This window comes from Mauremys reevesii, linkage group 4 (genome assembly GCF_016161935.1).
Source record: "Mauremys reevesii isolate NIE-2019 linkage group 4, ASM1616193v1, whole genome shotgun sequence".
NCBI lineage: Eukaryota > Metazoa > Chordata > Testudines > Geoemydidae > Mauremys > Mauremys reevesii.
This window is the reverse complement of record NC_052626.1, coordinates 115,521,099-115,547,940: the sequence shown is the minus strand read 5'-3', so window position 1 is coordinate 115,547,940 and position 26,842 is coordinate 115,521,099. Positions and strand designations below refer to the sequence as shown.

At 58.1% G+C, this 26,842-nt stretch overlaps 1 protein-coding gene across 3 annotated transcripts in view; it reads left to right on the top strand.

The window, feature by feature from the left end:
- The window catches only part of B4GALNT4 (beta-1,4-N-acetyl-galactosaminyltransferase 4), a 123,282-nt gene that overhangs the window by 65,043 nt on the left and 31,397 nt on the right, over positions 1-26,842 (top strand). Inside the window, exons 3-8 of one of the 3 annotated variants that reach the window (XM_039535638.1) lie at positions 10,129-10,239; positions 16,861-16,956; positions 17,410-17,500; positions 18,683-18,783; positions 20,287-20,354; positions 25,085-25,163. In XM_039535638.1, coding sequence (XP_039391572.1) covers positions 10,129-10,239; positions 16,861-16,956; positions 17,410-17,500; positions 18,683-18,783; positions 20,287-20,354; positions 25,085-25,163 — 546 coding nt within the window. Of the gene's footprint in view, positions 1-10,125; positions 10,240-16,860; positions 16,957-17,409; positions 17,501-18,682; positions 18,784-20,286; positions 20,355-25,084; positions 25,164-26,842 lie in introns of all 3 variants that reach the window. The other 2 variants (XM_039535639.1, XM_039535637.1) reach the window with 2 other exon arrangements.

The window sequence follows — 26,842 nt, the reverse complement described above, 5'->3', positions numbered from 1 at the left end:
CAGAGACCTGGGCCAATGGAGCACTGCGCTGGGCCAGTAGCTGGAGCCCCCAGCTAACTGCAGACTCTGTGGGAAGTACAGGACAGAGCAATGGACCATCTACAGCCGAGGCCAGTTCCAGGTGGTTTAGATACCAGGGCCAACCGCACCTCCCTCCAGAATGCAGCTAATCTGGACAAATCAGGCTGGGGCTGTTTCTTCCTGGCCAAGCTGCTGCCCTGAAGCATGAGGATTGAGAGCTCTTGAAATGCTGATCCTGGTACAAAAGTCGAGCCTGCTCCTCTTCCTTTTGCACAGCCTTCACGTGGGGCTGCCACGATTAAAGTGGGTCTGTAGCATCTTGTCTGACACACCCAGACAAGCAGAGACTTGCAGGTCAGCCAGGGAGCAGGAATAGAACCCAGGTGTCCGGACACCCAGTTCCCTGCTGTATCCGCTAGACAAAGTAAACCTCTGTCAGATGTTCCTAAGTGGTTTCCAACCATCAGCCTTGCCCTGCTGCAGGAAGTCCCACGGGTTTCTGATAAATGGCACAACAGAGGTATTTCCTTTTAGCTGTATTTCGTGTGTCGCCTCTGTTGAATCGCACGCCCCTTTGTGTTCTGGAGTCGGGGCAGCAGGAAAGCCTGCTTGGCATGGTCTATCCCAGTGATTTCCCCTAACCCTTTGCACCCTGACCAGCCCTGCTGTCTCCATCGCCTCCTGCCTGACCCCTCCCCTTCCCTCGGAGGCTCTGCCTGCATCTGTTCGGAGAGGAAGGACCAGCCCTGATGGCGCTGGGCATCTCTTGGTCTCAGGCCATGGAAGCAGCTTCGGCTCCCTTCTCTGTCCCATGCTTGCTGGCGGGGGGAGCGCCCCCGGGGCACTAATGGCAGATCTCCCTTAGGGGATGGAGACAGGCCAGAGCTGAACACTTAGCCTCTCTGTGGCTTTGGCCCCTGCCTTTGTCTCAGGGACGTCATTGGAGCACAGGCGGCTGTTAAGCCGGACCCAGCCAGCAGCCCTGGGCAGCTGCTTCTCATCCCCCGTAGCCCTCGTGTGCTGGCAGCTACACCCTTCCCTCTGGCCACTGAGAGGCGCTCCAGCTCTGGCTCCTGTTAGTGGCTGAGCAAGCCCAGGTAGGAGGGGGCAGTAGTTATAGCCATGGGTTGTGCCCCGCCAGCACCCAAGGGCGTCGTGCCTGCCTTTGTCCTGTGCAGGCGGAATGCGCCTGGCAGCAGGGCTCCTGCGTGTCTCCCACAGTGCGGCCAGAGCTCTTCACGGCCACGCTGCAGCCCCTGGCATGGGGATCTGTGTGGTGCTGCCCTTCCCCAGCCACACGCACTGAACTCCACAGCATAGATTGGGTGCTGTGCATGGCCTCTTCCTGCCCCTGGCTCTCTCTGCCCCAGCCCCTCTGCTGAGCCCAGGCAGCCGGGGGGTGATCTCTTGGTGCACGTCCTCCCTGGCTGTGTGAGAACAAGGAGGTTTGGCTTAAAATCAGGTCGCTGGCTCCTGCAGGGGTTACCGAGGGACCTGAAATAGCTCCTGAGCTGGGTGCGGACACAGAGCCACCAGGGGAGAGCGCGGCCCTGGTTTTGGCTGCAAAGGTTGCCAGTGCTTTCCCGAGAGCTGCGGCCCGTCAGACGGCACTAGCCGGGCTCCAGAGAGGAAGCGGCGCTGTGGTAGGGTGCCCCGCCAGGGCGTTCCTGAGCAGAAACCCTGTGAGCGTTTCCTGCCACATCACCTGACAGTCTCAGACTGCTTTGCAGGCCCTACTGACCTGTGGGAGGCAGGTGGGAATGCGGGGGGTGCAGCTCTCCCAGCCAGCCTGGGGTTCTCCCTGCTTTGAGCTGAACCCAACATGCCCCTTTGAAAAGCAAAGGCAGGCTGACCCTAGGGATTTGCCCCATTCCAGCCGTTGGGTATCTGCGCTGATGCCCCCACTAGCGCAGCCAGGCCGAGTGGCTGTTGGCGCTGGTGGAGCTAAGGCTTGCTTGAAGTGGAGGTTCGCTGTAATTGTGGCTGTAATGGTGGATCCTGTCTGTGCCGGGGGGGCTGCCTCAAGGCAAAGCCCCATTGCCTGTTCTCTGTCATCCCATCAGTTCAGTGGAGGTGGCCCCCCGAGCGAGGCCAGGAGGGGCATCTCGCAGATCACCGGAGCCTTGCCCCCTCTGAACATAACACGCTTCATCTTCCCGCCAGCACTGTAAGCAAACAGGAGAGTTGTCCCCGCAGCAGCGGCCAGCTCAGGGGAGCCCGGCTGTGAATTGCTGCCTCTGTCAGTGCAGGGAGGGGGAAAGTTCCCTGGTTGGGAAGAAAAACAACCACGGCTGAAATAGCTCCCTGGATCCAAAGCAAACCAATTGGGCTAAAAAAAACAGAGATGGGAAAACTGGAGCCCAGAGCAGTTTAAACTCGGTGGCGTGTTAATTACAGAGGCTGCCGTCCACAGGCAGCTCCTTATAGCTAGGACAAGGCAGGGCTGCCTGTGCCCAGCCCCTCCTCTGGCAGAGCCCCTCGCTCTCCCGAGCCATGGCACGGAGCCACCGCGTCCCCGCTGTGCCAAGGAACAGAGAAGCTTTTATCTGCTACAGCTCAGCCACCCTGGAGCGGGGGCCGGGGAGTGGAGAGAGCCATTTATTTGGGTTTCCCGACTGTGTGCTGCTAATGAGAGCCAGCTGCACGCTAGGCAGTGATGAGATGGCGAGAAATAGGCTTGGTCGATGTGGCTTCCCCCTTCGGTGTGTATCAATCCAGCACCAGTGCCACATGGATGGATCCCACCCATCATCTCCCTCCCTCCCCCAGGGCCTGCGCCACGGGGCCGGGGGCACCGAGCCTGTGGCACTGCGGAGCTCTCACCGTCCCCGGGGACCCCAGGGGATCCTCCAGAAATCAGCACAGAAGTGCCACTAAGTTTTGGAACAAGCATGGGAGGGACTTGGACCGCGCTAGTACCAGCTACCTCCTCCTCTGCCCTGCACTGACACCTTCAGACCTCCTCCCCATCCCCCCCCCAGCAACACATCTTCTAAAGGCCGCTCTGGAATTCAGGCTAAACTTTCCAAGGGAGCGGAAGGAATTCTTCCTTTCAAACAATCAAAGCCTAATTATGCCGCCTGTCTAATCACGTTTTCAGAGGACATTGTTCCCCTCCTCTGGGGCTTTAATTAGTTCGTTTAGACAAAGTTTGCTAATTACTTCCGTAGTGCCACACATCCTAATGGGCTCCTCTTTGTTTACAGCGTTTATCTGCCACTGCCTGTCTCCGCTGGCTGCCACACACTCCGCTCAGGCGTGTGATGTACTTGTTACCTTCCCTGCTGGCCACAGCAGTGGCCCTCCTCGGCGTCTCCAGGGTTTGCCCTCTTGCGTGGTCCCTTCAGCCTCTGCGTCCCGGTGCGCTCAGGGAACCTTTGCTCACTGTACCCCAGCAGCAGGGGTCTCTGGACAAGCAGGGGCTGGAGAGGAAGGCCGGCCTTGGGAGGTCGGGTTTGATTCCCACCTCTGCCACAGACTCCCTGAGTGTCCCAGGGCAAGTCACTGAGTGTCTCTGTGCCTCAGTTCCCCATCTGTAACATGCGGATGGTTTGTTGTGTCTGTTTGGTCCTTACTGTGCTGTGGACAGGGCCTGGCGTGATGGGGCTCTCAGGGCAGCCTGGGCTCTTGGCATGCCTACAAATAACGAATAGCTCAGTATCATTAATTCCAGTAGCACATGGAGGCCCAGATCAAGATCAGGGTCCGGCTGTGCGAGGCGCTTCACAGACACAGATTAAAAGACTAGGACACCCCCACCACTATTTCATTTTCCTCTCCTCTCTCCATCTTTTCTCCTCCTACTTCCTTCACGTCCCTGCTGTTGCTGCCTTCCTGCATCTGAGGCCCCGTGCCAGGGCACCACTGCCACGCCTCATATCCTCAGCTGTGAAATACCTGGCACCTGCATGGGTGTATCTCCGTAAACAGGGCAGGGAGCCCAGCTGGGAGATGCAGGCTTTCAGACGGATGAAGCCAGGGACTCGCTCAGTGACCTTGGGCAAGTCACTTCTCCCCCTCCATGCCCATCTTTGTGCTGCCCGTGGATGGCCCGAGTGTTCCTAGTCTCCTCCAAGGTGGGTTGTGTCAGGAGCAGGGAGAGCTCTGGAGAGGGGCTGATTGGAGCTTTCCTCTTCCCTGTCGCACTCAAGAGCGGGACGCTATTTTTTCCCTCCTGTCCATTTTTTCTTTGCCGTCATTAGAACCACAGATGCCCAGGTAATTAAATCAGACCTGCAGCATGCAGCCTGCCAGGGGCCAGTATCAACAATTGCATGGTCACTGGGGGATGAGTCTAGACAGACTTACCCCCAGGCCATCGTTACGAGGGGTTGTGCACTCAGCTGGGAGCTGAAGCTAGACAATTCAGCCTGGCAATAAGGTGTCCGTTTTTATCAGCGAGAGTAATTAACCCCTGGAACAATTTACAGAGGCTTGTGGTGGATTCTCCATCACTGGCCATTTGAAAGTACAGGTTGGAGGTTATCCTGAAAGCTCTGCTGTAGGAATTATTCCGGGGCAGTGCATTGGTCTGTGACATACAGGAGCTCAGCAGAGATGATCGCAATGGGCCTTTCTGGCCTTGAAATCCATGAATCTGTGCTCCACAGGCTCGGAGGACAATGACCAGCTGCTGGGGTCTCCCAGAAGCCCCCGAGAATGCCAAGTGGGAGGCGATGAAAGAATGAGGGTGAGGATGAAAGAAGAAACCACTGGCATCCAAAGGGAAGGGGAAGGACTCAGAACATTTTATGTTTCCTGAAGATCTCCCCTTCTCACATCGTTAGTTCCCTCCAAGGCATTTATCTCTGATCTCCTGCCTTTGGGTCCTTTGTTCCACTGCTTGCTTCTAAATCACTGCCGAGTCAGACAGGAGTGGGTAATATGAACGAAACCTGCTTCAAAAACCCGCCCCGCTCTCCGCCTTCACTTCAGCAATCACCTGCTTGGAGCGCAGTCTGGCTGCTGGATTCACCCACCTCTGGGGTCCATGTGTGCAGAAGAGTCCCCAGTCCATAGCAAACCTGGTCTCTTGCCGCGGTGTAGCTCACCGAACGTGCATCGGGCAGAGGGTTTGGTGCCAGAGAGGTTTCTGGTGGGCGATGTCCCTTCAGTGGTGCTGTCTCTCCTGGGGTTGTTTAATTTTTGCAAGGTGCCTTTGGAGATGCTGTAGATCTGCCTGTCGGAGATGGCGCATGGGGAATGGCCAGGCATGCAGGTGCTGTCTGTATGCACCTGCCACCTCTGTCTCCAGCTGGGGAGGATGGGAGCACGACTGATTGACAAGGGGGTCTCATCTGCAGACGTCTCAGTTGCAAGCTGGACTCCAACCCAGGCGCCAGGCACATGAGTTGAACTCTCTCCTGCTCAGAGAGATGGCAGCAGATGGAAAACATCAAGGAGCAAATGGAAACAAAGAAACATGTGGGACATTTTGTCCATTTTTCTGCAAGCTCTAATTAGCGGCGCTGGCACTCGCATCAGCCACGAGAGAGCGAGAGAATTGCCCCCACAGCCCAGAGGAACATTCACTGGCAACGCTAGCTGAGGGAAAGGGAGGAAGAAGGGCGGGCTTGTTGTTAAAGCACTGGAGCGGGAGTCAGGAGATCAGGGTTCAATTTCTGGCTCTGCCACCTGCTTCCTGTGTGACCTTGGGCAAGTCACCTGACCTCTTTGGGCTCTAGTTGCCTCATATGTAGAATGAGGCTAATGAGAGCCCAGCCTCCAAGGGAGCATAGGGAGGCCAAGAAATAAATACAAGCCCAGCCGTGGTGCTGGGAATGGCTGGCGTGGGGAGCAGCCCCGGGGCCTGAGACAGCAATGACATGCCAAGGTGAACGTTGGCTGTGATGGGATTGCAGCCGTGCAGCCAGCGAGTGGAAGTGGCAGATGGATGGATTACCGATACCACTTACTGCCCACTATCAATTAGCCAGAGCCTGATCGATAAGCCCCACCTCAGAGCCAGACACTCATCAAGCAAATCAGTGCTTAGACGGAGCAGAAAGGGAGAGCCGGGGTGGGAAAGCGGGATGCCCCCTAAACCGGCTCCATGCCAGGTTCATAAGGCCGGGCTCCCAGCCGGGGAGGGTCGGTGATGTGCCCTGGGCTGGTGCAGCGCGAACCCTCCGCTGCGGTAATGATGAATCAAACCCTCTCATTGCCACTGAGGCTCTTTGATGGGGGTAGCTGTGGCAGAGGGGGCTGAGCTCCCCGTTGCAGGGCACTGGCTGCCCTATGGGTAACGCTGATCCATGCTGGCTGCCCTAGTGGAATAAAACAGATCAGTGCCTCTGCCCAGCTCCAGCAAGTACCTCCCACTCCCAGGGCCAGAGAAACTATCAGTAATAATCACATCCCCTTCTCCAGCTGCCTTAACCTTTGCACAGGGAATAGTTTCCCGCCGTTTCTCCTGGCTGAACAAACCAGCTCCTTTTTAACCCTTCGCCCACAGCCAGCTGCTCTCACCAGCCAGCAAAGACCCCTCCTAACTTTGTGATTGGCAAAGAGACGTTCCCATTTTGGATTCCCAGCCCCCCGATTAGCCTAGGATGTTACAGCGGAGCCCCTGTCTAGCTCTGGCTGGAGTTGGTGCCAGAGTACGCTGATCATAGAATCCTAGAAGATTAGGGTTGGAAGAGACCTCAGGAGGTCATCTAGTCCAACCCCCTGCTCAAAGCAGGACCAATCCCCAACTAAATCATCCCAATCAGGGTTCTGTCAAGCCGGGCCTTAAAAACCTCTAAGGAAGGAGATTCCACCACCTCCCTAGGTAACCCATTCCAGTGCTTCACCACCTTCCTAGTGAAAAAGTTTTTCCTCATATCCAACCTAGACCTCCCCCACTGCCACTTGAGACCATTGCTCCTTGTTCTTATCAGCTGTCACCTCTCAGTTTCCAATAGAGGAGCCCATTTTTTAGCTTTTCAAAGCATTTGCCTTGATGGTGGAAGAGCCGGTTCTCTGCCTGATGGGGAATTATTGAGTGGAATCCCTTCTAGTGATGAGAAAAAGGGGATTGGGGGGTGCGTACGTGTGCATGTTTGTTTAAAGTAAAACAAAAATCTAACCAGACGGTGTTTTGAGCAAGGCATCAGGGAAAACAGCTGAGGTTGGAAGCAGCTGAGTCTGGCCCGGGAGGTCACTCTCCCGGAGGAGCAGTGCCTTTGTAGTGACGTGATGCCAGCCTCAGCTAAGGTGCAGGTGAGGGGATGGTGTCTCAAGTAGCTGTTAGACCCTCCCTATTGAAACAGTGCGCTGCCCTGAGAGACCGAAGGTGTCTGTCCTAGAAGAACCAACTCCCGATTCTCCAGCTGTGTGGCCGTATATGAGGGATTGTTGTCACCCTCCAACCCCCCAAGCTGGAGATCGATAGGTCGGTGCACAAAAATCCTCAGGCGGCTGGTGTATTTTTGTCCAGGCCTTGGGAGAGAGGTTTGTGGAGTCCAGTGGCAGCCCCAGGGTTTGAGCTCCCTGTCAGCCAAGCTGCTCAAGGACAAGTCCCTGAGTAGCAGCTTGTGTGCTCCATCAATGACTACATCTGTGTCTCTGTGACCTGGGTGTACGTTACCTGTTACAGCCCCGAACACCAGCAGGCCCTGGGAGTGTCCGTTTCCGAAGGCCGCAGCGCTCTGTTCCCTGCTGCCCTGGGGCCCTCATCAGTTTCTTGCCGTGCTGTGAAACTGACATGATGTGTCTGGAGACCGAGTAGGAGAAAAGGGAGACATGGAGCAGCTGGAAACGCTTTCTTCTCCCCCGGGCCTGGTGCTGCGGGGCAGGACCCGTGACACTCGCCGAAGCCAACTAGACTTTGTACGCACGGCTCGACTAGGAATGTGGGAGCCCTGATTGCACCATACTCATGCCCTTGCACAGGTGTTACACTAGTGAACTACAGAACATGGGGAGTGACCAGGCTGGTGTCTCTGGGCTCTGCTTCCGGTGAATGCCACTCACAGCCTTCTCCCCCTTCGCATTAATGGCTTGAGAGTAGCTCTCATAAACCAGTATTCTGCCCCCCACCTCTTTTCTGAGCTTGTCCCTCTCACACTCACTGAGTCCGTTCCTCTTATCCCACACCCTGCCTGAGTTTCCTGTTGCCTCCAGGACACAAGACCACCCCTTATTTCACTTGCTGCCGGGAGACGTTGGGATCGGGTGGGGAGGGGCTCAGAGTAACGGCAGTTACTGGGGTTGACCTGGGCTTTTGTTCTTCCTCCGCACCCAGTGCCTGGGTCAAGCTCGCCGGTGCTGCTGCTGGCAGACGGCTCGCCTCTGGAGAGGGGGTGAAATCCAGAGCAGCCAAGACTGTGAGCCATCCAGAGGCCTATCAGATGGCAGCTATCCGCCAGCGTCAGGCTGCGCCTGTGGATCTAGTGACACAGAGAGAGCACCTCTCGTCAGAGGGGCTCTCACCCAGTGCTGGATAGCAGGGGTCAGGATTGTGCTTTTCCCCTTGTACAGATGGGAAACCTGAGGCACCGAGCGGTTAAGTGAGTTTTCCGAGTTTGCGCAGTGGGTTACTGTGAATCAGGGCTGGGACCCCCCTGTCATGAAGCTCTGCACTATTCTCACCGCTACTGCACACCACAAATGGAGCCTCTTCTTTCCAGAGCCTGTAAAGAGCTGTCTGGGCCCCCTCCCCAGCCTCCTGCACGCACGTTTCATTTGCATGTAGGTACCGCGCTCACTGTGCTCCCAGGCTCGTGGCTCCCCCCAGAGACCTCCTGTTCAAGCACCGTGTGTCCTCTGGGGCAGCCCCGAGCTTGTGCCATGCACTCCACCGGCCAGATCCCTTCCCCAGCTGCCATGGACCCAAACAGCGCTGCTCCAGGGCTGGCTGGGTGGCTGCAGCTCCCGGCTCCGTCCCTGCTCCCTTCCCCGCGCTAGGCGCAGCTGGCTGGGAATTAATTCCACCAGACCGGGAGCTTGACAAGGAGTCATTTATCATGGGCTGAGGCGCTTTGTTTCCTTCTCGAGTACCCCAGTCGCCGCGGTAATTTGTCTCCGTGTAATGAGGAGGGGATGGCACAAGCGGATTGGGGCAGGCTTGGTTCATCTCCTGCCTCCCTCTGCCTCGTCCCTGCACATGGCAGAAAAGTGGGCAGCAGAGGGCACCCCCATCTGCATTCATCTTCCCCATGCAGCCCTCTTCTCCAGCCACCTGCTTGGATCAGCCCCTGCTTTGAAATCCACCTCTGCCGGCACAGCCGTGGGATGGTTGGTGGGACCATACTTTGAATGAGCAGGCCTGGTCCCATTGGCCAGTCCCCCGTTCCGCTGAGTGCACAGTCCCCCATCCCCGGGCAGCCCCTCCCTCTCTGTGGGTAGCTACTCTTGCTCCTGCAACTTCCCTGCCACTAGGAACAAAGCCACACGCTGGGAAATGGCTCTGGCTAGTACAGAGCATGCACAACTCACTGCTCTGGCTTCCCTTCCTTTAATGGATACATTTAACCCCTTCTCTTCCCCCCCGCATAATGTGCTCAATCTGTCTGCTCCCCTCCCCCATGGCTAAGGACGAAGTGATGGAGATCACCAGGGCTGTTATCACTCGGTCCAGGGACATACTTGTCTCATGCTTGGGCTGTAAGCTCTGTGGGGCAGGGGCTGTCTCTGTTGGGGATACATTGCCCCTGCCTCAGTGGGGCCTCTCCGTGCTGCTGCAATACAAATGATCCCCAAGAATGGTCCCGTGCCGTTGTTTGGGTTTTTAGGGGTGCTGGGGAGGCGCTGAGGCAGGCGCCAGGGGCCATGTCTGGGTTAGACAGGAAAGTTCTCTGTTCTCCCTCACGCTTCCTGCCAGGTCACAGAATGGCCCCCAGCCCCGTTGTCTGAGTGTTGGCAGCTCACAAGGGATGTTTAGATCCCCTGGCCCTTCTGGCAAATGAGTCAGCCCTGCCAGCCTCCCTGCTGGGGTGTTCCAATTAACCAGCCTGAAATTCCCCCACGAGATGGGATTCGTCTTCGCCGCCGTGCAGCATCGCCTGGTGATTGCAAAGCCTGTTGGGGTAGTAGGCATCCGTGTCACCTGTTTTCCCTCCTCCTCTTGCCCTGGCCCCTCCCCAGGATTCTGCTCTCTCACCTTGTCCTCGGTTTCCCCAGCAGGGCGAAGGACAGGGCTTTGATGGCTGGCTTTCCAGAGGCCCAGGAGCAGATGGAGCCGGGAGGCCCCCCCGGCTGAACGTGACCAAGCATGTTCTGCCATGGAACGAGCAGGTGAGCTGGGCAAGGCACGTCTTTGGGGCAAGTCGGGGTGTCCTCGCTGACAGTGCGGGAGCCAATGCTGGGGCAGGGGGATGGGCGTTGGAGAACTTGTGGGATCATCAAACAGCTCTTCCCCTCTGACTGCTGGGTTGATGGAGGGGCGCTCACAGCTGGCGGTAGCGCTCCTTTTCCATGGGGTCAAGGCCTCCCTCCGTGCGAGCTCCCGGCCTGGCAACAGCATCAGCCACACAGCTGGGGGAGAGCAGAAGCCGTGGAGTTCTTCATTCATCATGGCTCGGTGTAGGAAATGTGGCCAGCAGACAGCTTGGCCCAGGCCCCCTTTGCACTGTCCTCCAGCAGAGCAGTAATAAGAGTGGGGCTCGGGTCAGAGCTCAGCAGCGGGGTCGGATCATCTGAAACCTGTGCCAGGCATCTCTGCCTAATGAGCTCATGCCATATGCCAGCGGCGTCTCGGCTGCCTCTGCCACGGGGAGGGGAGGCGATCTCTGCAAGACCCGGGGCTGTAGCTGGGAGGGGCTTGTTAGCACAGTGCTCGGGAGGTGGGGGTGCTGAAAGCTGCTCCCCGGGCGGAGGCTGTGTTTTGATTACACCATTGCCTCCCAAATGACTGCATCTCTCAGGCAAGCGAGTACCATCAGTGCAGGGAGCCCAGGCTGCTGTGCCGAGTGGTGGGCTCTGCGCCGGGACCAGATCCAATTACTGTTAGCCGCCCCGGGAGGTTAGTTCCCCGTCCTGCAGTGGGTTTGGTGGATGTAACAAACAGGTGCGGCTTCCAGGCACCAGCGCAGCAAGCACGTGCCTGGGGCGGCCTGCCGGTCGCTGCTGGGGGCTGCAATCAGGCAGCCTTTGGCGGCGTTTCTGCAGGAGGTCTGCCGGTCTCGCGGCTTTGGCAGCAATTCGGCGCAGATCACCCGCAGAAACACCGCCGAATCCACGTGACCAGCGGACCGCCCGCAGGCGTGCCACCGAAGGCCGCCTGACTTTCATGCTTGGGGCGGCAAAAAACATAGAGCCGCCCCTGGTAACGAAGCCCTGTCGCCTGGGGTGCGAGGCCTCTGCGGGGAGCTCCTAGAACTTGGAGAGAGTGACCAGGGCTGCAGATCAGCACGCTGTGACCTGGTGGGGTGCTGTGGGCTGGCATCTGCGCAGACACCCCATTGAGAGGGCCATGGGTCTCACCTTGCTGGTCTCTGCTGCTCCCAGATATCGTGGGTCAGATCCTCATCCAGCCGGGTACCCCGATCGAGGTCTGGCCCTGGATCAGCGTGCCAGTAACCCCACAGGTGTACGGGCCAAAGTGGACAAGGCTCTGGTTTCACCCAGTCCCGGGAGCTGTGAGGGGAAGCAAACCCTCTGGGGTGGCAGCACTGCAGGAGAGGGCAGCCATTGCCTAGGGTGTGGGAGCGTCCCCACGCCTGATGCTGCAGCCTAACACCTGATTCCCAAGTGGGCACCTCCCCTGCTGGGTCCCAGCTGGCAACAGCTCAGTTTTGGGGATTATTGTTCATTGGCGTGTGGCGAAAAGCCCCGTTCTGTGCCGCAGCTGCAGTTCAGTGGGTATCGAAGGCCCAGCATGGTCGGCAGTGCTGTAGTGGGGTGGCTGTTGTTGGCAGAGCTGGTGCGATGTGGCGGTTGGCAGAGTGGCTCATGGCAGGGCATAGTTGGTGAAGCTGTAGGGGCACAGCACATGGTGTGGTTGTTAACAGATCTGAGGAGCATGGCTATTGGCAGGGTGTAGCTGGTGAAGCTGTAGGGGCGTGGCATGTGGAGTGGTTGTTACAGCTGGCGGGGGCAGGGCAGTTGGCACGGCTGGTGGGAGGGCATGGCTGTTGGCAGAGCAGGCAGGATGTGGCTATTGGCAGGGTGTGCTGGTTGACATGGCTGAGAGAGCGTGGTGGTTGGCATAGTTGGTGGGAGGGCATGGCAGTTGGCAGGGCATGGCAGGGTTGGCATGGCTGGTGGCAGGGTTGGTGGCAGGGTGTGGTGGTTGGCAGAGCAGGCATGGTGTGGTGGGATTGGCACATCTGGTGGCAGGGCCTGGTGGTGTTGGCACAGCTGTTGACCGGGCATGGCAGGGTTGGTATGGCTGGTGGTGGCACGTGGCGGTTGGCAGAGCAGGCAGGGCATGGCAGGGTTGGCACAGCTGGTGGCAAGGTGTGGCGAGCACGGCTGGTTGAAGGCCGTGGTGGTTGGCAGAGCAGGCAGGGCATGGCTGGTGGCAGGGCATGGCAGGGTTGGCATGACTAGTGGCAGGGTGTGGCAGTTGGCAGAGCAGGCAGGGCATGGCGGGGTTGGCACAGCTGGTGGCAGGGCATGGCGGTTGGCACGGCTCATGGCAGGGCATGGCGGTTGGCAGGGCAGGCGTGGCTCTTGGCAGGGAAAAATTCCCCTGCTGATGCTTTTCTCAGGCTGCTGAGCAGACAGACGTGGGAGCGGGTGGCAGCAGCAGGTGGCGGCAGCGAGCCATGGCAGTGATCGATGCAGCAGATGGGCAGATAGTGGTGGAGCATCACAGGGTCACTCTTCCCCGGCTGGGGCGGGGGCTGTGCAGCGAGCGAGCCCCCTGGCTGTGCCTGAGCAGGAGGGGAGGCATTAATAGCACTGCTTGTGTTAATGGGAGCCGGGACCTTGGAGTCCATCATCCCACTGCATCCCTGTCGCACAGACAGCCCGGAGATTCAGCTTCTCCAGTCATTGCAAGTGGGGGCAGCTCCAGGAGACGGGGACCCGGCACTCAATTCTTAGTTGCTTTGACCCTGACTGCAGCCCTGACATGAAAGCCAGCAGCAGGGAGGAGAGCTGTGAGCCCTTGGGGGGAGGGGCACTACACAGCCGACCAGACCGGAGAGGCGGGAGGGAGCCCTTGGCTATGCCGAGACTCGTGGTTAGCTGGCACCCTTTGATCTCCAGGGCACAGAGCAGGGGTCCCTGTCTCCCGTCCCCCCATTCCCAGTCTCATTGTGCTGCCAGGTGCTGAGACCTCCCCAGGCGCCCAGGGCTGGGGCTGTGCATGGCCAGGGCAGTGTGTGCCCGTGCGGAGTGACTGGAGACTGCTGGGGCTGCTCCCCCAGAGACGCTGCTCCCTGCCCCTCCCCTGTGCCCCAGCCATCCTGTGAAGTTTCTTAGCCCTATCACCCACAGGCCCCTTTCCTCCCATCCGGCTCCAAGCCCATCTCTGGACTCCCCACACTGTCACTGCCTTCCTGCCTCTCCAGCTGCCCTTGGCCCCACTCCTCTCCTTCCTCCCCAGCTGCAGGGCCTGGCTGGTGGAGCTGCAGTCACCGCAGGCAGCTGGCATATGGGGGCCAGGGCACCAGCTGGGAGGGTGCCCCACAGCAGCACGTTAGGGATAAAGGGAGCTGGGGGCTTGGCCAACCATCTCAGTAAACCCACAGCAGACACTGGGATCTCTCTTCTGCCTCAGAGCCACGCCGGTGACATGAGCCATCCGGCCATCAGAGGTGTCCATCAGTCACAGCTCTGGGGCTCTGCCTACCACAGGCCTTTCCAGGCCATGGCATGGGGGAGATGGGCAGGATGGTCTCTTGGTGCATGGGCAGCACCAACCCCGAATCTCTCCTCTGCTTTCTGCCAGCATCCACCCTGGGGACCAACTGGGTTCTCCTCAGAACCTTTGGAAAGGGAATAACGGCACTCAGCTTCCCAGCCACTTCCCTGTGTGTCCTCCCCTCTCTGAGCATGGCCACCACACATGGATCCTGGCCTTTCGAACCCCTGCCTGGGATTCCCCCGCACGCACCTGATTTCAGCCAGGCACACGCTAGCAATGGCTGCTGACAGGAGGCCCACCAGGGAGCTGAGAACTCTGCTTTGCTCGCTCCTCTGTTCGGCTTGGCCTGGGCCTGGGGGTGTAAACGGGAATTCGCTGGTGTCTGCTTTACAGGTGCCTGATCTGTAGGTGATGAGTCTGTTACAGCCCTGGGTAGGGAGCTGCAGCTCAGACTCATGCTTTTAGCTATAGGGGTCCCCAGTTGAGTTCTTGATGTGTTGGCCAAGACGGCAGCCATCCCATGTTCACGGGAGGGGAGTAGCCAAAAATACAAAGCCAGAGGGGAAAGAAATGGGGGTTAATGGTGGAACAATCCCTGGGTCCCTAGCTGTGAGGCCCAGCTGGCCCATGAAAGAGCTGTAGGAGTGGGGCGGCTGGTCAGGCTCTGGGGAAGGCTCTGATCTCTGGAACTTGAGCTGTGTCTAGGGCATTTAGGATATGGTGCTAGGCCCATTGCTGGCAGCTGGCTTTCTCATCAGCCAGGGATTGGCTGTATCTCCAGGGGGCGGGCTTCTAAGACCTGCTTAGACTGGGGTGTGATGGGTTCGGTCACAGAGATCCCCTTGGGACCGTCACCCAATGAGCTGAGATTACCTCTGAACCTGTTTTCCCTGCCAGCTTGGGACTCCAGAACCCTGCCTTGTTGAGCCAGACACGCTAGCCTGCTGCAACACAGACTCAGGGGCTGAACCACACCCCCAAAGCTGCAGGCTTTAACTGAAAACCACTCAGCAGGTCACTTATCTCCAGCACCCAGACACCCAGTTCCCAATGGGATCCAAACTCCAAATAAATCCATTTTACTCAGTATAAAGCTTATATAGGGTAAACTTGGAAATTGTCCACTCTCTATAACACTGCTAGAGAGATACGCACAGCTCTTTGCTCCCCCAGGTATTAATCATTTATTCTGGGTTTACTAATAAACAAAAGTGATTTTATTAAGTATAAAAAGTAGGATTTAAGTAGTTCCAAGTAATAACAGACAGAACAAAGTAAGTTACCAAGCAAAATAAAACAAAACACGCAAGTCTAAGCCTAATACACTAAGAAACTGAGTACAGGTAAATCTCACCCTCAGAGATGTCCCAATAAGCTTTTTTCACAGACTAGACTCCTTCCTAGTCTGGGCCCAATCCTTTCCCCAGTACAGTCCTTGTTAGTCCAGCAGGCCTCTTAGGTGAAAAGCAGGGGTTTTCTCATGACTGGGACCCACTTTGTCCTGCTCCACCCGGTTTTATAGCTTTGACACAAGGCAGGAATCTTTTGTCTCTCTCTGGGTTCCCACCCCTCCTTCTAAATGGAAAAGCACCAGGTTTAAGATGGATTCCAGTATCATGTGACATGTTCACATGTGCAGTGAGACCTCCTCCATTCTTCCAGGGCTGGCCCGCACATATACAGGGGAGGCTTGCAGGTAAACAGAGCCATCTACAGTCAATTGTCCTAGTCAATGGGAGCCATCAAGATTCTAAACCACCATTAATGGCTCAAACTGTGCATAATTACAATAGGACCTCAGAGTTATAGCTCAGTGGTTTGAGCATTGGCCTGCTAAACCCAGGGTTGTGAGTTCAATCCTTGAGGGGGCCATTTGGGGATTGGTCCTGCTTTGAGCAGGGGGTTGGACTAGATGATCTTCTGAGGTCCCTTCCAACCCTAATAATCTATGATTTGTATACATTCATATTCCTAGTTTCAGATACAAGAATGATACATTCATACAAATAGGATGACCACACTCAGTAGATTATAAACTTTGTAATGATACCTTACAAGAGACCTTTTGCATGAAACATATTCCAGTTACATCATATTCACACTTATAAACATATTTTTATAAAGCACATGGAGAGCAGCGTCACATGGGGTTTTGCCCCAGTTTGAGCCACCGGTACATTTGTGCCCTGCTGTGGCTGCATAGCACCCTGGGGAGAGCTCGGAACTGGCTGAAGACTGTGCCAGGGCTGGGGAGCTGGCGTGGCTTGAACTGAAACAGATCCTCCTTTGAGCTGGCAGTAACGTGGGCTGGCTGAGGAACCTGGGGCTGCTCTGACCCCTGGTGCAGCCTGGCTGGCTGGGCAGGAAACGTGTGTTAAAGACACGCAACACCCCAGAAAAACAGCAACCTGCACCCACGTTTCCCCTGGAACGCCACCCAGCGCAGGGGGAGCTGCGCAGCCCCTTCCCTTCCCTTCCCTTCCCTTCCCTTCCCTGGCCCCCTGAGCTGCTCCCCTCCTGGCATGTGGACCCCAGCCTTGCTGTGGTGTCGTGCGGCTCTCTGAGCCCTCTGGTGTAGGGGGGTCTGATCCAGCACCTGTGGGAATCTCCCCATGGCCTCCTGTGGAATTTGGGCATGGTCTTTGGTCGGTGACGGGGAGGTGCACATAAGCCCATGGGAGGTGGGGGCGCAGCCCAGGAAGCACTGTCACGCCCCGTGGGGGGGGGGGGTAGGCGGCCCGGGAAGCGCTCTCATGCCCCCGTGGGAGGTAGGGGCCTGGCCCAGGAAGCGCTCTCACGTCCCCGTGGGAAGTAGGGGCCTGACCCAGGAAGCGCTCTCATGCCCCCGTGGGGGGGGGCGGCCCAGGAAGCGCTCTCACGTCCCCGTGGGGGGGGGCCAGGAAGCGCTCTCACGTCCCCGTGGGTGGGGCCAGGAAGCGCTCTCACGTCCCCGTGGGAGGTAGGGGCCCGGCCCAGGAAGCGCTCTCATGCCCCCTAGGGGCGGGGGGGGCGGCCCGGGAAGCGCTCTCATGCCCCCTAGGGGCGGGGTGGGCGGCCCGGGAAGCGCTCTCACGTCCCCGTGGGGGCTGTTCATTCTGCAGTACAAGGGGAAGGCGAACCTGCACGTCTTCGAGGACTGGTGTGGTGGGGCCGTGAGGCACCTGAGGAAGAACCTGCACTTCCCGCTCTTTCCCCACGTGAGTACAGGCCCCTCCCTGCGCTGCGGCCGCGCCATCCCTCCCCTTGGCTCGGCTCGGCTAGGGGTCACTGGCTGATCTGCTCTGGCCGGTACCTTTATTTCTGCTAGAGCGTTTGGCTTCCTGAGGGCCTGACCAAAGCCCATTGCACTGGGGGGGAGCCTGTGAGTCAGGGATCCCCTAGGGACCAATCCTGGACAGATAACTCCTGTGGGATCCATGGGACCTCTCTCGGGGGGGAATTTCCCTTCATGAGGGGCGTTAAAGGTGTGGGACTGAAGTGGGCCCGAGGCCCCGGCCCTGGCAGTGGAATTTCACCCTCTCTAGGGACCCGGTGGAGCAGAGTGGGGCTGTGGGGCGGAGGTGGGGCTGGGGGGTGTGGGTGCTAGTGTGACATGGCCCAGAGTGAGGCCAGGGTGTGATGTGTCCCTGCGCTCTCTCTGGCATGTGCAGACCCGCACCATGGTGAAGAAGCTGGCTGTGTCGCCCAAGTGGAAGAATTACGGGCTGCGGATCTTTGGGTACATCCACCCCTTCAAGGATGGTGAGCATCTGCCCTGCCCTTCACCTATAAGGGCTGGGCTGGGGGCTTGCACAGAACCACTGCCTCTTACCTTTCACCCTTGCCCATCTCTCGGGCAGGGGTGTTCAGAGACTCCTAGGTTTGAAAACCAGAAGAGAGCCTGAGATTATTCATGCAGCTTCAGGGAGCTCCGTAAAGCTATGCCCCCTTCTAACCCGCAGGCACAAGGCAGGAGCAGCTGTGTAGCTGCAGGAATCCCATACCACTACCCCCACCACCACCACCAGCCCAGATGGCTCTGAGGTACAGAGAGCAACCTCCGATCCCTCCCAGGACAGCAGCGTAGCTCCAGAGTGCTCTGATGTAGCGAGTTACACAGGTGTTGTGACCCAGCCACCATCATCACCCCACCTCCCCGTTGTCCCGCAGTGCGGGGAACATCCGTCACCCCTGCTCACCTGTCGCTGTTCCACACTGTAACCTGTGGGTCTTGGAGATTCTCGTCAGGGGCAGCTGCTTCTACTTTGCTCCATTGGTGCTCTGGTCGCCCCATCTCAAAAAAGATATATTAGGATTGGAAAAAATACAGAGAAGGGCAACAAAAGTGATTAGGGGTCTGGAACAGCTTCCGTGTGAGGAGAGATTAAAAAGACTGGGACTGTTCAGCTTGGAAAAAAGACGACTGAGGGAGGGATATGCTAGCGGTCTATAAAATCGTGACTGGTGTGGAGAAAGTGAATAAAGAGGTGTCATGTACCCCTTCCCATAACACAAGAATGAGGTGTCACCCAATGAAATTAATAGCCTTAAAACAAACATATGGAAGTAGTTCTTCACACACCACACAGTTTATCTGGGCAACTCATTGCCAGGAGATTTTGTGAAGGCCAAAAGTATAACTGCGTTCAAAAAAAAAAAAAAAAAGACGACAGAAGTTCCTGGAGGAGAGGTCCATCAATGACTATTAGCCAAGATGGTCAGAGACGCAACCCCACATTTGGGTGTCCCTAAGCCTCTGACTGCCAGAAGCTGGGCCTGGACAAGGGATGGATCACTCAATAATTGCCCTGTTCTGTTCATTCCCTTTGAAGCATCTGGCACTGTCGGAAGACAGGATACCTGGATGGATGGACCATTGGTCTGACCCAGTATGGCCGTTCTTATGGTCTTATATTAACAACTACGTTCTTCCTTGCTCCACAGGGGACTTCCAATTTTCCGTAGCATCGGACGACAACTCGGAGTTCTGGCTCAGCTCTGATGAGATCCCATCCAATGCCCGGCTGGTGGCATTTGTGGGCAAGGTACAGATCCCCTCTCAACTACTCCTCTATCCCCTGTCAGCACTCCGCCTATGCAGTGAACACTCCTGGGCTCGTCCATCTGGGTAGCGATGCTCTTCATTATCTCCCTGCAAGCAATGCCATCTGTTGGGAGAGGAGGAGCCCGAGCTGGGATGCTAAAGTACAAATGGAGCTGGGATAATTGCCAGTGAGATCCATAGAAAACATGAGCGAATCCAGCTGTGACCATCACATCTGGAGGCCACGTTGTCACGACCGGAGCATGGGATACCAAACACCATCATGCGTAGGTGTTCAGATGCTACGTCACGGCTGCAGCACTGCAGTAGGACCGGAACAGCACTCTCACACCAAATGCTTGTGCTCTTCACCTTAGAAATGTCCCGCAGGCTCTGGGACTGAAATGTCTCTGCCTTGCTCTGAACCTGGAGGGTGAGTCTGTTCTTGGGTGGCAGGCCCGTCGAGAGAGTCTGGCCAGCTGTTCAGGCGAATAAGGAAACTCTGGGAACGGGGCTTTTCTTCCCCTTCCTGGAAACATTTGAGGGTTTGCCCTTTAATAACTGTCCGGGCATGGATTGGAAATTGTGCTCTCGCTCGGCTCACCCTTCGCATTGCTGCCCTGGGAAGATACATAGGGTAAGGGGCGCCGTTAGGAGCTCATGGAAATGGCTGTCAGACTCACAGGCAACTTTGTTTTTCAAATCTCTTAAATCTCACCTCCACCGTAATGGCTCCACAACAGCCGACAGTGGGTGTGCAAAGACCCCTACCAATTGTACCAGATGCGAGGGCTCCGCTGGTGTCTTAGGAACATGGAAACAGCCAGGTTGTTTTAGATCAAGGGTCCATCCAGTCCCATGTCCACTCTCCAGCAATGGCCAGCACCAGCTGCTTCCATGGAAAGTGCAAGAACCCCACAGTAGGCAGATGAGGGAGCATCTCCCTCCCCACCCCCCAGCCATAGCTGTTGTCCTTATTTCTCCCAGTGGGTGATTAGTGTACAGCCTGAAGCCCTTGTGCATGTGCATAGCCAATGCTCAGCCATGCTCCTCTGCCAGGCAGGGGAGTTCTGCTGTCCCTCTAAGCAGGACCGCTCTGGTGCTACCTGCTGGGGCGTTGGGGGCCTAGAACAGTCTCTGCTGGCTCTCGAGGGAGCGAAAGCTGCCAGTGCCTGCGTGGAGCCCCTGTCCGTGACGCTTGTTCCGCATGGAGCCATACAAGGGAGAGCTAGCGGGTAACATCCTGTCTGATGCCTAGTCAGTGAGCTCCAGGCGCAGCACTGTGCATGGAGGGGCCTTGATCCCTGGCCGGGTTCCCAGGCCCTGCCCAAACACAGCTAGATGGTGGTGATGATAAAGCAGCTGGGGACTGGGCACGTGGAACACCAAGTCCCTTGGGTGCTGCCTTTGGGGCTAGAGGTCCCTCAGCCCCCCTGGGCCCACCTTGGCACTCTCCTGCCAGCTGGTTAGAGCGAGCTCTCATGCACTCTCTCTCCCCCGCCAGCTGGGCTCCGAGTGGACGGCTCCCGGGGAATTCACCAAGTTCAGCTCTCAAGTCTCCAAACCTATCCGGTAGGTGGGACCCTCCCTGCGCCCGCTCAGTCCTTTCCTTGCCCAGCTTCAGCCCCAGCAGGGTCCCGGGGGAGGATGGGGGAACGGGGCAGCGTATGGCCAGCAAACCCCACCTCCAGCCCCACTCCTTTGTTTTCCCCATTACCTCTGCCCCTTTGCTCCCTTCCTTCCCCCTCCCATCTGGCCCTGCTTCCCCGTCCCTTGTGTCTGTCTCCCCCACACCCGCCCACCGACCCCCGTCGTGCTGTGTCAGCGAGGGGTTCCTCTCCCGCCACCCGCGCACGTTGCTTGTCGACATGGCTTTAGCTGGAGCTGACAGCTCTATTCTGGCTTGTCTCTGCCTGCTCCATCAGCTCACTGTCAGGCAGCGCGTTAGCGCCTGGGCCGGGGGGAGGGTCCTTTCCTCCAGCTCCATGTCACAGCCACGCTCACTCTGTTCTGCACTAGAGCTCCCGGAGCTCCCGGCTTTCATGAGTCAGCTCCAACCCCTCTCCGGTGCTAGATAGGAGGGTCCGTCCTGGGTTAGGGACCTGTCCCTGCCCCAGCACTACCCCTAACCCTTGCCCCTGTGCTGGCTCTCTAGGGGGGCTGGGGGTGACGGGCACAGACAGCAGCTCTGAGCGCACAGAGTTCTCCTGCAGGGCTCGCGACTCTGAGCTTGCTCCGCCAATAGCACTGATGGCCAGTGCAGGATGCTCGGAGGGTGCACGCGGCGTGCTTGGAGCATCCTCCTCTGGCAAGGAGGCAGGAGGAGAGAGCCCAGCAAAAGCAAGAGGGAATCCGTCCAGAAGCAGGAAGGATTCTGAATAGCAGGGACCCTGCCTGCAGGGCAGAGCCACCCAAACCAGGCCTGGCCACGGGCCATGCAGGCAGCTGGCCAGCACTGCTCCTCTGCTGGGGCGGGGGGGCAACCCAAGCAGCCTCCCCCATTAGCTGTTGGTGGAGCCAGTAGGGAAGGCTGCCAGGATCCAATGTAGCAGCATGTGCTAGGGCACGGGTAGCCCTGTTTGTGGCGGTGCTGGGCCCCGCAGGCCCCCCTGAGTTCAGTGGGGCCAGTGGTCTCTCTAATTTCAGCATGTCGGGTGGGGTGCACTGTGGGGATAAATGGGCTTCACAGTCTGGTACCCCGGTGTTAGGGGCAAAAGATCCAACCACATCCCTTGCTCTGAATGTCCCCTTCCCTGGCATGACAAGCCTTTCTGCTGACGCTTTGGTAGCAGCCGGCTGTGAGTTTCTTCCAGCCCTTCTGTTTCTCATGGCCCCTGGGTGTGCCATAACAGTACTGCATCTGCACTCCCTCCCACCGGGCAATCTGCCAGCACAGTGGGGATGCTAACGAACTGAGCCCGGGAGGTATTATCTCTGCAAACGGGAGCCCGGAGCCACAGGGAAGTGAAGTCGAGCCAGGAATAGAATCTAGGCGTTCTCCCAGTCTGTTCTCTAACCACAGGACCGTCCTTCCTAGCCTGGGAATGCTCGATTTATAGCATCAGGTGTTTGGCTCATCTCCTCTCTTTTAATTTCACCTGACTAGCTCTCCCTGCTGTTAACTCTGCTCTCTGACCGTACTGACAGCAGGGAGCCAGACTGGGGCGGACCCAGGCCCTTCTAGCCCACCGTCCTGTGACCAGCACTAGATGCTGCAGAAGAAGGTGCAGGAAACCCCCACAGTAGGCAGATTTGGGCTAATCTCCCCCCTATGAATGTCTCATCCTAACCCCTAATCGCTAGAGGTTGGCGTAAGGCCTGAAGCATGACGCTTCACCTCCTTTCCAGAGCCCCCTCTTAGTATTAGAGCTCTGGATATCCTGTGATCCATGTAAAGGCCCGGTCTCTGTCTTGCTAAGTGTTTGGCCTCAACGACACCCTATGGCAGTGAGTTCCACAGTCCAAAAACACATTCATTTTTCCTGAGGGAGGGGAGAAAGGGAAGAGCTCCTCTGGTTTAACTGCGTGGTGCCAGCCCCATCCCTTTGTCATAGTTCACAGAGCACGGTCTGTGGCCACAGAAGCTGTAATAAACCTAAGGGCTTAGGAGTGTGTTACCCCCTTTCCCCCAGACTGGTGATCTTCCAGGTTGTTTTACACCAAATCTTATTGCCCTCACTCCTGTGGGGGGCCCTTCTCAATGCAGTGCTGGGCTCCCGCCTGGGCTTTCCCAGCGACTGTGCAGTGGAAGGGGGCTAACATGCGCCCCTCCCCAGAAACGGTTGCACCCTGCCACTCACCCCGCCCCAGCGCTATCCCAGAGTCGCTTCCCCCGTCCCTTCACTTGGAAGGCTTTGGGTGTCACGCAATGCAGCTGCCCTTGCAGATGATTAGCCAGGGACAATATGATCCTCTTAATCTAATTAGGATGGCAGTGAAAGAAGGGGGGAGGGGAGTGTTGGTGGCAGCAGCATTCGGGCGCACAGGCCACACACAATTACACCCAGCTGATGGGAGGCCGGCCGGCCTGGAGCCATGAGAGCGAGATCTCCCAGAGCACTCAGGGGAAATCAGAGCAGCATGTTGCATTCAAACAAAGCCAGGGGAGGTCAGAGATTTCTGGGCGACGTTAGCTGGCGATGCATGTTAATGTGCTGTTCTCACAGGGACTGCCCCAGGCCCGCTGCTGACTCTTCCTGGGTGGCAGTCACCTAGGCAGCAGAGTTGGGTAATGCTGGCTTCTGCTAGCTACCCCTACGCAGTGCACCTCAGCCCCCCTGCTAGCCTCGCTCCGGGCCCCACACGGCGCTGCCAGTGGACTCCGTCTCCTAGTGCAGCGTCCCCTGCTACTCCAGTGCAGGAACCCCCCTTAGCAGAGGTTGCTAGCTCGGCAGCCTCACTCTCTGAGATGTCTGGGCCCCAGTGCGTGCTTGGCATCATCCAGAGGAACTGTGTAGCCCTGGAAGTGAGAGAACTGGCCCACAGCCTCCACACCTGCATGTGTTTCGCCCTGTCCTGCAATCCCAGTCTGCCACCATAGTCTGTCCCAGGCAGCGTGCAGGGCCCCAGCCCTGGCACAAGCAGCTGCAGGAAACTGCTCCTGTATCGTCCTAGCCAGAAGACACAGGTCCCTTAGTTCCTCTGAGGGCCCTTTCGGGGGCCACGGCCCTGCCCAGCGCCCTCTAATACCCCTCCCCAGCCTGGCCTCGGAGCTGCTGAAGCTCAGGCCCTCAGAGGTGTTACATGATGGGGTCACTGAATGCCCGTCGGAGGCAGCTGCCGCGGGGCTGTCTGTCCGTCTGTGTCCCTCTGTCAGAGCCTGCTGAGGGTGGGGGCAGGTCTCCGGTGGTCTCTTCCCACCCTTGCATTTGAACACTAGTAGGCAGGGTCAGTGCTCCCAGCGTCATCACCCATGGCTGCTGCCTGAACGCTGAGGGGTCGAGGCCAGCAGCCCCCTCCCCTGTCCGTGGGGCGTCTCCGGGCCCTGGGGCAGTGGGTGGGCTAGGAGATGCCAGCCTGGCTTCCCTCCCAGCACTTCCCAAAGCACAGGGTATTTGCAATGCCCTGGCCCTGACTCACGCCATCCGGGCAGACAGCGCTCCCCTCGCTGGGCACTGGGCGGGATTCCCATGGCAGTGTGTCATGCAGCCCCCCAGGAAGGGGGGAGGGAGCCTTCAGCTCGCTGCTGGGGACTGACAGGCAGCACTGAGAGAGCAGCAGGCTCAGCGCAGGGTCTGCTGTCTCCTGAGTGGAGCTGTCAGCAGCGCTCTCTCTTCCCTATCCCCCTCCTGTGTCCTCGTACCCTCCCTTCCCGCATCACCCACAACTCCCAACCCCCCTCTACTCCCCCCAGAATGGTTGTTTGCAGAATGCCTGCAGCTTGACAGCATCACTTCATGTTTCCGTTCACCATATCCCAGAGCCCAGAGCGGAAACACCATGTCAATCGCCCCCTCCCATGCCAGGAGCAGCTGGGAGGCTGAAACCCAGGCACAGGCCCTGGGCATATGACAGAGGCAGCAGAATCAGTCATTGTAACCCGTAGCAGCAGTTGGATCCCCGCCATGCAGGCTTCGGCTAGTGAGGGTCTCCCTACTGGGATGAGCTAGGGGTACCGTGTGTTGGGGAAGCCTTCTCCACACTGCACCGTGGTAAGCCAGGAGGTGTCGGGGTGAGCAGAAAGGCAATAGCAGAGGGGTTTTGTGAGCACCTATCAGAGCGAGCTTCCCACTCCATGCCCAGCGGCAGCAGGAGGAACCTAGGCATCTCGCACAGCCATGGAGATCTGCCAGCTGCTCCTCATGGCCCAGCCCCAGGCAGAGAGCGAGCTGGGAAGATCCATTTGTGACCCTCAGCCAAAGGCTTGCTTGGGAGGGACAGTGTGTGTCTGGGACAGGGGGCTGTGTGGGGGCCATCCTGGGAGGTGGGGAGGAGAGCTGGGAAGCAGGCACAGCTCCTTCACACTCTGTGAAATCCCACCAGGACCTGTCGGGCTAGCCCTGTCGACATGTCCCGGGCAGGAGAGGTCTCCTCTGCCTGCGTGATGGGAGAGCTGCTCCCACGCCAGTGCAGCGGGTTCTTGCAGTGGGGGTGAGGGAACTGCTCCACACACTGATCTCCCAGCCAGCCGTAAAACCCCTCGGCACAAGGCTGCCACCACCTCCGAGTGCCTGTGCTCCCCAGCTCCTGGAGCCGGCCTTCTGGGGACGGAGGGCTGTGGGCTCCCCCACCCCCGGAGGGAGGGCTAAAAGACCCTTGTCAGGGTCACTGGTTCCTAACCAGCCTCTCTCCCTCTCGTGCAGCCTCATGTCCTCCAGACGCTATTACTTTGAGCTCCTCCACAAGCAGGATGACCGCGGGTCGGACCACGTGGAAGTAGGCGTGAGTAACCTCTGGTTGGTCCTTGCCAAGCTTGCTCTGTGGTGCTGGCGTAGCCAAGCCCTGGCTCTCATGGCCATGGGGCTCAGCCGCTTACCTTCAGAGAAACGCTCTGAGAGTCAAGAGCATGTCCCCGGGTGGCCTCCATCCCCTAGCTGGGCTCTGCTACTTTCCTTGCCAAAGCCTCAACTTGGATCTGCTCCAAGGGAGAAGATTTGCGAGAGGAGAATGGGAAACCTGCAGTTGAATCCCCCATTCCCCACCACACACCCCCAACTTCAGCCCAGAGAAAAGCTGTGGAGGCCTGGGCCCCAGCTCCCACCATCTCTTCCTTGCAGCGCTGGAGTACATCCCCCGCCTGCTTACTTGTGTCTGTACCCTGTAGATTCCCCCAGGCAGATCCCTGACCTCCCCCTTCATCTACCCTCCTGGGCACCCTGTGGCTCCCGTCTCTCCCTGGAGCTTTCCCTAGAGATGATCCTCACCTGTTGTTTGCTGTCCCCGTCTTTGCACATTTAGTGTGTTCCGGGCAGGGCATTCTCATTGGACATGGTGCGTGGCTGGCGTCTCTCTGTGGCATTGCACTGTACTGCCCCAGCCTTCTCCTGGGATGAGACGCATCAGGGCCAAATTTTCCAGAGGCAGCTCCTGATTGAGAGGGCTCAGCATGAGAGGCCCAGAGCCTGGTTCTCAGCAGCACTGATCACCCACGTCTCCAGCTGATGCCAGTGGGATCGGCAGCTGCTCGGCGCTGCTGACGAACGGGTTCTCTGCCCCTCGAGCTATCCCAAAGTCTCTGCAGGCTCAGGGTGGAGCAGGGAGAGGACTGCTGGAGCCCAGTGTGCCCTTGGGGGGCCCCCTGTCCCTGCCCCAATCTCTCCTCCAAATTCCCTACTCCCACCTCATCCAGTTCAAACCCCAATGGCTGCAGAGGGGCTTTGCTGGAGCACATGGGAGGCTGGCCTGGCCCTGCCCGAGGGGGAGTCACTGAGTCCACAGAGCCCATCCTCTCCTTTGAATAACGAAGCCACCTAGCCAGCCTTGCTGCCTCGGGAGGGTGCCACCGTGAGCTGTGTGTGCTGCCCTCACAGGCGCTGCCTGCTGCCTAGTGTCAGTCAGAGGGGGGCGTCTCAGGCCTTCAGCAAGGATGTGGGTAAAGCTGTCTCTTGTCAGCCCCTCCCCAAAAGGCAAAAGGGCCTAAGGGCTGGCTAGTGAAGACGCCCTGTTTGACTGTGGTGTCGCCCTGTGGGAAAGGGTGGGACTCCTCCACTGAGACCATTCGCACTCGGCTGGCTGAAGCACTGATGGGATTGCTGGAGGGGGATAATCCTGCCTTGGCTGGAAGGGATGGGAGGGCACGGCACGTTCTAATAGGTCTCGCCCATCTCTAGCCTCCTACAGCCAGACCTCAGTGGGTATAATTCAGCCACCCCAGTGGAGTGACACCAGCTGAGCCTGTGGCCCTGTGATTCTAGCCTCCCTGGGTGCGTTAAAGGGCCAGCCCCAAAGGGGTGTCTGCTCCTACTGCCCATGCTATGAGCACGCAGAGCACGGGTCAGCGGAGTGCATGTTCCCAGCCCGGCACTGGGCGGTTTTTTCCCTTCATGCGCTGGGCGTCCGATGGCCTGTCAGCGCTAACGGCCTTGCTCTGGCCGCGATGCTTCTCTCATAACACACACTAA